This window comes from Tiliqua scincoides, chromosome 5, assembly GCF_035046505.1.
Source record: "Tiliqua scincoides isolate rTilSci1 chromosome 5, rTilSci1.hap2, whole genome shotgun sequence".
In the NCBI taxonomy this organism is placed as follows: Eukaryota; Metazoa; Chordata; class Lepidosauria; order Squamata; family Scincidae; genus Tiliqua; species Tiliqua scincoides.
Window position 1 is genome coordinate 21019611 of NC_089825.1, and position 13948 is coordinate 21033558.

The 13948-nt window shown below is 42.2% G+C and overlaps 1 protein-coding gene across 3 annotated transcripts in view; it reads right to left on the reverse strand.

The window, feature by feature from the left end:
• Positions 1 to 4477: 4477 nt before the first annotated feature.
• Positions 4478 to 13948, reverse strand: part of MLLT10 (MLLT10 histone lysine methyltransferase DOT1L cofactor) — a 141687-nt gene continuing 132216 nt past the window's right edge. For all 3 annotated transcript variants that reach the window (XM_066627682.1, XM_066627681.1, XM_066627683.1), the window contains 6 exons: positions 12984 to 13172; positions 12347 to 12435; positions 11878 to 12230; positions 10965 to 11067; positions 8809 to 9015; positions 4478 to 5777 (listed from right to left, as the gene is read on the reverse strand). In XM_066627682.1, coding sequence (XP_066483779.1) covers positions 5733 to 5777; positions 8809 to 9015; positions 10965 to 11067; positions 11878 to 12230; positions 12347 to 12435; positions 12984 to 13172 — 986 coding nt within the window. In that variant the 3' untranslated portion in view covers positions 4478 to 5732. The remainder of the gene's footprint in view (positions 5778 to 8808; positions 9016 to 10964; positions 11068 to 11877; positions 12231 to 12346; positions 12436 to 12983; positions 13173 to 13948) is intronic.

Genomic DNA, 13948 nt, shown 5'->3' on the forward strand with positions numbered 1-13948 from the left:
TATGTGTTTGTGACCTTCTTTGTTGAAAAGCAGTATATAAAGTGGTTTATAGGCAAAGACAAATAACCAAATGGTGCCCTGTCCCAAAAGGTCTCACAATATAAAAAGCCAGCAACAGCCACCAGAAAAGATACAGTGCTGGGGTGAAAAGGGACTTTCCCTCTGCTATAATATATATATAGAGGGGGGGGGGAGAAACGTTGAGACACAACTACTACGGTGGTCCAAGAATGCCTACTGCTCTGCATTAGGGCTATCATACAAACATACCCCTTATCAGCGTAAATAAGACTTTGGCATATTTTAGTATGCCATGGATTGTGGCCAGTGGGTACAAGTCATAAAATAGCTGTTTCTCTGGTTGTTCTGGGCTGGGTCAATGTTGGAAAGTTCTTCTTTCTAGTGCCACACAGGGTCACACGCATGTAAGCGCGGAAGCTTCCTTCTGGCACTAGAATGCCCCTTAATACCTATAGCAAAAGTTCCCAAAATATGTGGTGAAATGCCACAGGGCAGTGCAGCGCACTCATAGGGGCATCATGCAGCCTCTTCTTCCTGGCTTGCCAGGCTGAAATCTTGCACAGGTCTGAGCCGGGTGAGCCTAGAAGAAGAGCCTGCATGATGCCCCCTGTAAGTGCCGCAACAGAGGTATGTTTGGGAACCATTGACCTATAGTTTTGCCCTCCCTTCCTTATGGACGTAAGGGGAGCTTGACTGGATCTCCCTCCCCCTTGGTGGGAAAGACATGAACACTGTAGTGCTCAAAAGTAGTAAGCAGCAACAGCAGCATAGACTGAAAAGTGCATGGTGTGCTTTGCAACCAGTGAGGTAGCTATGCAGCTTTCTAGCTCCACGCACTCCATAAGTATCAGAATGGCACAGGGTGAATAGGTGAACCACCTTATGGGGCGCTAGAACCACCACTATATTCATTCCTAGAGAGAATGCCAGTCCATTTTCTTTTAGATCCTACCTCTCCCTGCATCAGGCAAGAGCAAGGGACCTTGCTGAGTCTGTGGGGATTATGGCTTTCAGGGCAGGGGCGGGGCTGTTTGACATCAATGATACTAAGGGAAAGAAACCCACTTCCTTATTAAATAATTTTTCTCCACTCTTGCCTTCAGCACAAGTAGTTAACAGAGGCCTCACCCACCTTCACTCCCCTTTGCGCTTAAGAACATAACAGCCCCACTGGATCAGGCCATAGGCCCATCTAGTCCAGCTTCCTGTATCTCACAGCAGCCCACCAAATGCCCCAGGGAGCACACCAGATAACAAGAGACCTGCATCCTAGTGCCCAAGCTTGCATCTGGCATTCTGACATAGCCCATTTCTAAAATCAGGAGGTTGCGCATACACATCATGGCTTGTATCCCGTAATGGATTTTTCCTCCAGAAACTTGTCCAATCCCCTTTTAAAGGCGTCCAGGCCAGATGCCATCACCACATCCTGTGGCAAAGAGTTCCACAGACCAACCACACGCTGAGTAAAGAAATATTTTGTCTGTTCTAACTCTCCCAACACTCAATTTTAGTGGATGTCCCCTGGTTCTGGTATTATGTGAGAGTGTAAAGAGCATCTCCCTATCCACTCTGTCCATCCCCTGCATAATTTTGTATGTCTCAATCATGTCCCCCCTCAGGCGCCTCTTTTCTAGGCTGAAGAGGCCCAAACGCCGTAGCCTTTCCTCATAAGGAAGGTGCCCCAGCCCCGTAATCATCTTAGTCGCTCTCTTTTGCACCTTTTCCATTTCCACTATGTCTTTTTTGAGATGTGGTGACCAGAACTGGACACAATACTCCAGGTGCGGCCTTACCATTGATTTGTACAACGGCATTATATTAGCCGTTTTGTTCTCAATACCTTTTCTAATGATCCCAAGCATAGAATTGGCCTTCTTCACTGCCGCCGCACATTGGGTCGACACTTTCATCGACCTGTCCACCACCACCCCAAGATCTCTCTCCTGATCTGTCACAGACAGCTCAGAACCCATCAGCCTATATCTAAAGTTTTGATTTTTTGTCCCAATATGCATGACTTTACACTTACTGACATAGAAGCGCACCTGCCATTTTGCTGCCCATTCTGCCAGTCTGGAGAGATCCTTCTGGAGCTCCTCACAATCACTTCTGGTCTTTACCACTCGGAAAAGTTTGGTGTCGTCTGCAAACTTAGCCACCTCACTGCTCAACCCTGTCTCCAGGTCATTTATGAAGAGGTTGAAAAGCACCGGTCCCAGGACAGATCCTTGGGGCACACCGCTTTTCACTTCTCTCCATTGTGAAAATTGCCCATTGACACCCACTCTCTGCTTCCTGGCCTCCAACCAGTTCTCAATCCATGAGAGGACCTGTCCTCTAATTCCCTGACTGTGGAGTTTTTTCAGTAGCCTTTGGTGAGGGACCGTGTCTGCTTGCCTGAATGCAGCAGCTAGGGAGGAGTAAAGTTGCCTTTCTGCTATCATGTCTGGCGGCAAAAGGGTGACTCAAGCCTTACATAGGCACGCAATCAAGCAGCCTCCAAATCAAAATGCTCCAAGGCTTTTCCTTTGAGATCAGTTACTCCTTTGGCCAGTGCATCCCCAGAATTCTTTGCTAAGTCAGCAAAATGCTTCTCATCAGCTTATGGGAAATTTACCAACTAGCCTCAACATTCTACCATAGACAAATTCAAAATGGCTTTGGTGGCCAACCCAAAATCTACCTCAATTCAGCTGAGCAAACTGGCTCCCCCCCCCCCACAACTAATGCAGCAAGTTTGTTGAAGAAACAGCAAAGACTTTAAGTCTTCCACTGTTGCCCTCCCTCTAACCAACTCCCTATCTCTAAAATGACAACCTGACTGCAACAGAGTTTGAGATGTCTAGAGAGGTTAGACCTCCTAGTCCAGAGGTCAGAAATGAGGCTGGCTTGTCAGATACAGCCCACAGAAGCTCTTTATTTGGCCCATCTGATAACTGGACACTTCCAGCACCACCATCAGCTGCTGAACTGCAAAGTGCACTGCTGAAAGTGTGTTTCACTTTCCCCCTCCCCTCCTCCAAGGCACAAAGCCAACCCCTCCCCCCTCCTGATTACTGGCCTCTCCCATAACTTGAAAATATGATCAAGATCTGCATACACGTTGAGTCTCATTTTTCAAGGGTTCTGTTCCTAGAACTCACTAAAGCAAATTAATTTGAAAAACAAAGTGCCTTTGCTCCTATGATTTAAAAACAGTCTTGCTGACCTTTTGAAATGCATACAGAGGCAATCAGTCTCTCTCCAGGCCTTTAGACTTCACTAGGAGATAGCAATCCCTTCACCAGGGGCCACAGAGAGGGGAAAGACTGGTGCTGATAATCACTGCCATTTAGCCCTCCTTCATGTGCTCAGGGGGAAGGGAGGGGTTTGCCTTGTGCCTGGAGAATGATTCATGGATTGTGAGCTGACTGCCCTCTCCCATTAATGACGCTATTGTTAAAGGATGGTTTTCCTTTAATTTAAAGGGTACTTCTCATCATGCTGAGGTAGAAAAATCTGTGGATACCTGTAATCACTTGTGTGACTGTCTCTCTAGAACAGTAAAAAGCATTTTTTTAAACTGTGATTTTAAAGGGATGCATTTTTCCCCTTCCCCAGGGATCAGCACATTCCTTCTCATTTGCAGTGGCCATTCATGTTGAGTCAAACCTGTGTATACAAAATCCATGTATAACAATGACTATTTTCTGTCATTTGCAGCTAATGAATTCCTAGGTGACAATAAAGTGCTTATTTCTAGTCATCACCTCCTAAATGACATCACTTCTGGTCCTCAGCAGTGATGTCATTTAGCAGGTGATAACCAGAAATGTCCTCAGTTCTGATTCTGAATAAATGCTATGAATGCTATTCAACCCATTATATGAAATGTTTGACACCCCTGCCCTAGATCTTATCATAGTGATCCCCACACGGGTTATTCTGGAAGGCATTATATTTATCTCTCACAAGATGCTGGTACTTCTGATTGTGTGCAGTGCCTGGCCTCAGGAGGCTGGAGATGGAAGGAGAATCTAGAGCCAGAGAATCTTACTAGTTAAAGCACTGTCCCCACCACTCTTGTCCTTTGATTAAAGAGTTTACTGCACAGCAGACCAGGTTTAGACAACAGGACAAGCTTCCACAAGTAGCTGTAAAATAAGTGGTTTCTCATTTACTGACTGAAATATATACCAATGTAGGAAGTAAATCCCAACAATGGCATGACAAACTATCAACACTGAAATAAAGAGTCAGAAGAAATCAGAGACTCAAGTGATGTGCACAACCATAAACAATATTAAAATTTATTAACCAAACTTTGTACATATCTTTATATAAACTTGCAATTTTACATCTTGGCAAAACAGTAACATTTTTGTACAAATTGTTACAGAATATTAACGAGTGGTTTAAGTAAATTAAACCACACTGATTTAACTTTAGTAAATTATCTACAAAAGTGATTTGTGACTCTTTAAAAAATCCCATGAACATATAAAAATAAATTATTTTTTATTTTTCAATTAAATCTACCAATTAGAAATATTACAAATCAAAATAGCCACATTTTATGAATCTTCCACAATACAAAACAGTCACAAAACCTTATTTACAGAAATGAGGTAAGAACTGTGCAATGTTTAACCAGGCGATATTGCAGAAACAAACAGGTTCTTCCAATTAAGTACACAGTGAAGGTCTAATTATACTTGGGTATTTTCCACTAATAATTTACATTTATAAATTCAGATTAGTGGTCATTAACCCCCAGCTTCTATCTATCTTCTGCTATACTGCATAGTCATACTGTGAAAATATTCAAACACTTTTTCACATTTCATTACAAATGTGAAGTCTCTTCCACCCCCCATGCTTTTTTGGTAATTTATTAGTGGAAAGCAACCCAGGTAACACTTTGCCTGAGCTATCTACAGTGACAAACACTTCTAATCAAGGCAGATCAATGGGGAAGGCTCCTGGTGCAAGGTTGAACACTCTTGCGGCTTTCACAAAGAATAATTTAGTGCACACCCAGCTGTATAAAGCCATTCCAACTTAACAGAGGTAAGCAACAGGCACTTGGGTTAGGTCAAACACTACCAGAACTTGAGTTGCCTTCTCGTCTGGTAAGATTTCATCTCTAAACTGAAACTTTTTTAAGCAACCTTAACAAAAACTTCAAGATCACTTTTTAAAATTCTTTGTTAAAGAGTTTTTGCTCTAGCAAAACATTAAAGTTAAAAGAAAATAGTAACGTTTAAAACCTGGTCCTTTTCTGGGAAAAACTGACAAGTCTAACACACCGATGTTTAACAACTTACAGAATTGTTGACCTGTCATTGGCAGGTATTACAAATTTGGTTTGCTTCAGTTCAACAAGCAGTAGAAATGGGAGTGACCAGCTGTTTGGTCAGTACTCCAGCATATTAAAGGCTACTAGCTCAGTAACAGAATTCAAATGAATTCTTTGACTGACAACTCTGGGATGCAAAACCTTTCTTCAGAGTTTCCTGAAATCTGACAAAACAGTTCAGTTTCAGTGCAACAAAAAGCAACAAGGTCAAAACCTTACAATAAGTGTCTTCAGAAAGATTCACTTTTCCAGTGTGCAGTTTGTTCCTTGTTGCATCTAGTCATACCTGCAGAGAAAGGCTGCAACCTTGCAGCCGAATGAAGTGCTATAACAGCAGGATAGGCAATTTTCCATTTCTTCCCCCCAAAAGTCAATTCTTTTCCTGTGCAACTGGTCCACTTTTATCATTATGTCTCTGGAATGGAAACGAATCATCATAGCAATTAACTGTGTGGCATTATTCAATAGATCAAAGACCAATGTATTTTAAAAGGTTAGTTTGCTTACATTTGACAATATTTCCTCAGGGTCAGAAAACTTATTGGCCAGAGACATGTTAGACAGCCAAGATGGATATTTGGTCTCAGTGCTGATGTTTCCACATTTTTGCAGCCATGCCTAAGTTCTTCAGTGCTGCACCTCTTTACAAGTTTAAAGTTCTGTATGCTTTTTTGGGGGTGGGGGGGTGCACAAGATCACACTAGAAAGTCTGGCTCTGTCATACTCAACGTTTATCTGCAGTGACAAGCACAGGAAGATTCTCCCTGTGATTTCTGCCCTGAAACATTCCAGGTTGGCAATCACAGAGATTTCTCCCCACATTCAGCGTTTGCCATGGCAAACAAACATATTGCACATGAACTTGCCAGCATGCTCATGTTCCCAATCCTACCTCAGGAGCATAAAGGAGAAGAAATCTGAACAGAATAAAGTGAACACCAAAAATAGTCTACAGCTCTCACTTTTTGTTTCCTGCTGCTGACCAAAGGGGAATTCCAGCAGAATCTTGGTGCCCCCCGCCCACCCCCCATGACAGATTGTGGTCTTGATTTCAGCCAGTTTCTTCTTTTTCCACAGGAGACAGAACATAAGCAATAAGGCTTCCAAAAGTCACTTGGCTATTAAACTGCACCTATTTCCCAAACTACAGACTTTGAAACACGGCAGATCTGAAGGTCTCTCTGACATACACACACATCCCTGTCATACAAAATACAATGGAAAATACTAAAATGTCCTTTCAGAACTATCAGTAGAGGTTTTCTCCATTAAACTGTTAAGTTCTTACGTTTCCTTCAATATTGTAAAAAGATTACCATTTTAAGTTTTGAATAAACTGTAAATTGTTTGAATTTATTAACTGGTAAAAACAAATGATAAAGTAATTTTTTTCAAATTTGCAGATGGTCGTGGATAAAAGTTAGTGTTTAATTATTAAGGGGCAAGATCATTTCAAAGCCATTCCTCTAACTACTGAGCTCATGTATGAGACTACTTGCATTTATGCAATGCACTCAAGGGGACAAGCACTCTGTACATGCTCACAATCATCTTTATTGTTGTGTCACAGTCTAGAGCAGGGGTGCCCAAACCCCGGCTCGAGGGCCACTTCTGGCCCTTGGGGACTCCCAATCTGGCAAATGGAGAGCCCCCAGTCTCCAATGAGCCTCTGGCCCTCCGGAGACTTGCTGGAGCCTCTACTTGCCTGACGCAACTGTTCTCAGCATGAGGGTGACTGTTCGACCTCTCGTGTGAGCTGTGGGACAAGGGCTCCCTCCACTGCTTGTCTGTGATGCAGCAGTGGCAATGAAGGAAAGGCAAGCCTTGCTTTATGCAAGGACTTTTATAGATCCTAAGCTATTGCAAGACTTTCATTCATTCATAAGTTCCATCTCTAAAATTTCATTTATGTAAAATTTATTCAAATATGAAATGTAAATTAATTCTTTTTCCTGGCCCCTGACAGTGTCAGAGAGATGATGTGACCCTCTTGCCAAAAAGTTTGGACACCCCTGGTCTAGAGCAGTGATTTCCATCCACTGTGCTGTGGCATATTGTTGTGCCACAAGTGTTCTGCAGGTGTGCCACAGGAATTTGGGGTGAGTAACTACCTCAGAACGCCAGATGCAGGGGAGGGCACCAGGATGCAGGTTGCGTCTTGTTGTCTTGTGTGCTCCCTGAATTATTTTGTGGGCTGCTGTGAGATACACGAAGCTGGAGTACATAGGCCTTTGGCCTGATCCTGCAGGGCTTTTCTTATGTTCTAATAATTTATTAGTAGGGCCACTTGGGAATGTGAGCCCCTTGTCAGCAGCACAGTGTGTCTTGTCAATTGTCAAAAAAAACTGATGATGTGCCTTGATAGTTTTAGCACCTTGTCAGTGTACAATGAGACGAAAATAGTTGAAAATTGCTGGTCTAGAGCCTTGGCACTGAAGTATTTTCAACATTTAGGCTGCTTCTTTGAACCAGGGCGTACTACAGTGCAGTTTTCTGAAAAATTCAAATCTATCAATAGAATTTAGAAAACTATAAAATATGAAGGGGCACAGGCAACAAAAGGGAAAGAGAAGAAGCTCAATAGTGCAGTTAATATGTTGTCTTGGCCTTAAGATATTTTATTTTAGCCCAATTCTAAACTCTGCCAAATAGCAAATAGTGTTACAGCATGATCCAGCACGTTTATTCGGAAGCAAGTCCCATGTTCAAGTTGTTCAACTTACTCTTTAATTAAGTGTTTTTTGGATGGCAGCCTTGGGGTAAGGTGCCAGAGTCCCAATGCAAAGTGCAACATCTGATTCGCTGCTCACATGGCAGCACAACCCATGCTACTCTTGCCATTAATCTACCACAGCCATTTTCAACCACTGTGCCATGGCACACTGGTGTGCCGTGGATGGTCTGCAGGTGTGCTGTGAGAGTTTGGGGGACGACCATTTGTTAGTAGGGCCACTGGGGGATGTGAGCCCCTGCTGTCAGTGTGGTTTGCCTTGTCAATTGTCAAAAAAATGGACGGTATGCCTTGACAATTTTAGTGCTTTGTCAGTGTGCCATGAAATGAAAAAGGTTGAAAATCACTGCTCTACCATGATACAAGATGGAAGAGGCGCTTCCAACTATCTTCACCATCAGAGAGTACAAAAGGACGGAGAAAAGCTGAAGCCACTCAGTACCTACTTTAATCATGACAAGGGATTAGCTTGAGGGCTTTACTAGTCAAGGACAGAGTCACTGGGCTCTGCCCTACTTTTGATGGACAACCATGGAAATCTTGCAATACAGCTGCAAAGTCACAGCTGAGCAAGGTTTCTTCCCCTCCATTTACATCTATAATACAAGTATTTTCGTGGTATTTTAAGCTACACTCAGTGAAGAATTTCCCCTGCATTTGTCTCAATGCACCCTCCAACTCACTCTAACACAAAATGGTCCATATACATACTTACAGGTACTTTTTGAGTTGCGTTATCCCCATGAACTGAAAGGAATGGGTTTGTTGTAGCTGCATGAAGTGGAGATGCCTGAGTGCCTGCCAGCAAGTTATTGATGGGAATCTGTGTCGCTCCTGAAATCTGCAATTGCTGCACTTCAGACTGATGGTGTTGCTGCTGCTGCTGCTGCACAAGTTGATACAGAAGAGCTTGGTGCTGTTCCTCAAATAAGACAACATTCCGGTCAGTCATGTAATGGATGAACCTGTTCTTTTGTGTTCTGAGAAATAAATAACCAATACTGGGGAAAACCAAACTTGAGTGTAAACAGGGAGTTCCTGGCTCATCTAGGTTAATATTCCTTCTAATTTTTTAAAAAAGAGTTATTCTGCCATTTTCAGGGTCACGTTTAGGCAGCCTTCCTTTACGTGAGCAAGTAACATTCTCCTACTGTTTAGGTCAGATATACAGATTTTAAAAAAATTATACAGTAAGTTTCCATTGCTTTAGCAGGAAAGCCAAGGCGTTCCCTGTCTACTCAGGAACGCGTCCAGGAAGGCGTTCCCTGTCTACTCAGAGTCAATGTGTTGCAGCCATTAGGTACAGGGTTTGGTGGTTGGATGAGCAGGTTTAAATTCAACTATGTTGTTCAATGGAATCCAGTGATCACCTTTCACAGGATTATTGTAAGAAAGGAAGCAACATTCTGAGCTCCTTGGCAAATGGGATGGGATACTACTGTAACAAATGACTACACTGTTGTGTTCCAAGGAAACTGCCATGGTCCCCCTTGTAGGATTGGTGTGGGGGAGAAGCAGCATACAGCCCATACACCTGAACTTCCCCTGTATCTTCAAGCACCTTCTAATCTAAGGGAACTATGACAGACACAGCAGCCTGACACAGGCAATCCCAGAAAAAGTAGCTGCTACCCCAAGGAGAGAAGGGGCCCTCCCACATCCTTGCTCCTGTCTGAAGAGTGCCCAATTCCCTCCGCACAGAAACCAGCAGCTGAGGAGCCAACAGACCTGGCCAATCCCAGGTCTTCTGCAGCTATCTACAGCCTTGAAGCATTAGCCACAAGCAATCTGTAAGGGGCAAGAGGTAATAGCTCTCTCCTCTGATGGAAGAAGGATGAAGAAATTTCAAAAAAGATTAGGATAATCTCACCATCTCAGAGGGTACTTACTGACTTCTGCACATCTCTAATCACCAACATCTGGATCTACCAAAGGGATAATTTGGAAGCTGTTTCTTTTTCAGTTCAAATTAATGAGGGCAGCACAGGCCCCTGACCAATTCGCCATTATTGTGTAGCACTGTCCACAACCAATCCTTTTTTCCAGGCTAAGAAATGCCTATCTTCAAAATGGCAGCTGTGACAGCACTTTTCTAATTTCTACTGCTTTCAAGGTGTGAGCTACACTATTCTTCGTTCAAGACTGGCAGTTTGTTCAGACTTGTGAGAGCTGCTGCTGCAGATTACGTACCCCCTAAAGAGGAGGAAAAGAATGAGAAGAGCACTCAGTTTCAATCCACTCAGTTTCCTCACCAGCAAAGTGGTGGTGATGGAGAAAAGGAAGCAGATTTGTATCCAATTGGTACATATGGTACAATATTCTTTCATCCTGCATTGAAATAACGAAGGAGCAGCAAGGTGATCTGAGGCTCTGTAGAATTCTGTCCCCAGTAAGGTAGTAGCCATCCTCTAAGCAGAGAATGGAATGGAATGGCAGGGCAGAGGAGACAAACTTTGACACACTCTAAAGTGCACAGTCACAAACTCCCTGCTTCCTGATTGCTAGGGAGGGATAATTTGCATAATAGAGAGCTCCTCCCACTAGAAGCATTTGCAAATACTAGCCCTCCTCCTGAGTATCCCAACTATCCCAAACAGCTGAAGCTCCCAGGACTCAATTTCTAGTTTTGTGTCAATAAAAAACTGACAAACACTGAGAAGAGACTTTAGTGTGGCAGAAGACATGCTTTGCATGTAAGAAGGTTCCAGATTTGAGCTCTGGCATCTCTAGTTAGAACTGAGAAAAGTCTCTCTCTGAAGCCTGTTTCTACCTGAAACAGGTAGATGGTCAGACAGTACAAATGCTCTCCTCTAGAGCATACAATGCTCAATGGTCAGACAGTACAAAGCAGATAATATGTTTAAGACTTACTGATGTGAACTGTTGAGTATTTAGTAATTGCTGAAACTGCTGCTGCTGCTGATGTAGCAGAAGTTGTCTCTGTGGGTCAGGAAGAAACCCAAGTCCAGAGGCACTGCAAAGTAATGACAAACTCTTAACTGGAAATTACATACGCACACAGAGTGCAGATGGGCTCTGGTATCATTTCTAATCCACCCTTTCAGTAAAAGTAAGAACAATGCACAGACTTCTATAAAACACACATATGCTAAGCAGCATTTCTAGATGTGCCACTGAATTCTGACAATCAACAGTTGCTCTTTTCTGCACACAAACACAACCAAGTATGTAATGCTAACCAGGAGAGCTGGAACACTTAGGATTGAGAAAGAAGAGAGATCTATCTGGTGCCTATTTTTATATTAATGTGTTCAGTTGATTTGTTGCTTGGGATTGCTTTGCTCTTTCTGCTCCTTTCATCCTTTTGCTTTGTTTAAGAAATATGCTGCTAAATACAGTTTTTAGGCTGACTATGCTGCTCTGTTATGTTTTTTATCTGCTCCTTTTATGATATTCTTTATACTGTATTGCGTTTTAATTTTGAATGCTTGTATATTGCCTTGGACACTGTGTTTGCAAGGGAGGAGGTGGGATACAGATTTTTAAATTAATACGGCGCAGTGCCTTATTATAGAAACCAATGCAGTAGTAGGACCATAATAGCTCAGTTTTCATTAAGATTCACAAGGCAGTTTCAAATGCTACATAGCAGGTACTTTCTTTTTTCCTTTTTTTAAAAACACAATCATTTGCTAGGTTTAAACATTGGCACATATAATACAACTCCTTCCTCAGCACATTTACGATAAAGGCAGCTCTTTTGATAACACCACCCTTTCAGCAATACTGCTAGTAAGATCCATTTATAAGAGCAAAGACTTACCTGTTACTCAGTGTAGTTGGCAGAGGATGCGCTGCATTTGGCGGCACAGTTGTGTGAGCAAGAGGAGAAGGGTTCTGAGATATCGTGGCAGGGGTCTGAATTACCCCATTTAAAGCCCCAACAATTCCATTGATCGCCAGCTGGTTACCTGGCAAAGCTCCAATTATTCCACCCACTGCAGGAATAGTGGATGTTACAGTTTGCATTCCACTGGCAAGTGTCCCCACTGTCACACCATTGACCTGTTGAACTCCTGCAACTCCTGTGCCTTGCTGAGCTGGACTTTGCCCAGCAGGTGGTGGAGTGGAAAGAGCCGATGAACTACTGGTGCTTTGTCCACTGGAGTTTATCTCCTAGTGAAAACACAAAGGCCCAGCTTTATCAGGCTTCACATAGCAGTAAAAGAATGGAAAGACAATATTAACCTACTAGAAGTCTAGAACACACACAAAAAACAAACAAATAGTACCTGATTTAATACAGGAAGGGAACTGTCAGGTAGAAAGCTGGTTCCCAGGTGAGGGCTCTTGCTGCTGTTCAAAGAATCTGTGCTAGCAGCTAAAATGAAGTTTAAAAAAAGTACATCTTAAACTTATGCAACCCAAATTTTGTATGAAACATATAAATTGATTAACCCAAAGAAACATATCAAGTAAGCCAGAAATCTTGATCTAGTCTGGTAATGCTTTTTACTACTGAATGCAAATAGCAACTACAAATAGCAGAAGGCAACCAATAATCAGGAGGAAAGTTGCTGTTGCACAAAAGTAAGCAGTGTGTTTGAACTGAACATTTATAAAAACAGAACAACTCAAAGCACTTCACAATCTTTATCTGTGATTTGACTTTGCTCTCTGTCTTGCTTGAAAGTTTCCCATATCCAATATGAATATAGCATTCCTTTTTCCAGAAAAATGTGTTTTTGGAAATTATTGTCATATCACAGGAAAAAAATCATTACTGAAAATCATTACTGAAAACTATTCTATTTATTTCTTTTGTATAAACATAACAAGTGATGACAATATAGAGGACAGGAGGCCAAAAACTTTCTGGTAATTTTGACAGAATTCAACATAAGAGAAAAACTATTTTTCTTTCCTCACCAGCCTGAGCTGAAAATGCCTGCATTTGATGAGATGGACTTGGATTGGATGTTATTGTGGGGAAAGGAACTGAAAGCTGGGCATTTAATAGCTGGAGGCGCTCCTTTTTAGCGGTCAGGTTTTTAATCTGTTCTTCCAAGCGACGATTCTCAACTTGAAGCTGGTGTAATGACTTCAACATGCCTAAAACTAAACAAAATTTGACCAGTTAAGCTAAATTCCTGGGGGGGGAAATGCATTTGAAGGTGTTATTGTGTTAAGAAATAATTCACTCTCTTGTGCACTCAAATTTTGCATAGTTACACAGTTCTAATTAGTCATTAGCAAATAAAGTACTGGAGAGTACTTGTCTCCGTTTTAAGTCATGTCCTTATCAGATATTACACAGAGGTGAAGAATGATCTAAAGACACTTTGAAGTTAGCTGAGATGCAGGCAGCAGCTGTCCATTTATAGACACACCACACCTCTTCATCCACATTGCAGCAACTTGAATATCCTTATCTAAAATGAGCATGAACTGTATCCCAGGTTTAGTTACTCACCAATTTCAAAATGGATATAGTAATGACTAACACAACTTAGGATTCAACCCTGTGTATCCTGCAGGTTGGTCGCTTCCCCTATGAAAAAGGGCTGCATGTATCTCTTGCACAGACAAATGTTTTCGAAATCCCTAAGGTCGTACATTCCTAGTATCTCATACAAAAGCCTCAATCCCACACCTGACTCATTGTACAAAGGGCCACCCCCTCTGCAACACTTATCCAATCTTTTATCCTACTAAACCCTTTGAACAAAATTGTGGTTGATATGCTTTCTGTTACACTCACTTTTGAAACACAAAATACCCCCCCCCCCCCCGGGCCGAAATTCCTTCAGTAACATCTACTATCAAATAATTGTTTGTGAAAAGGATAACTTGATTTGGGTTGTAAAGATTATGACATTGCCTTTATTATGACC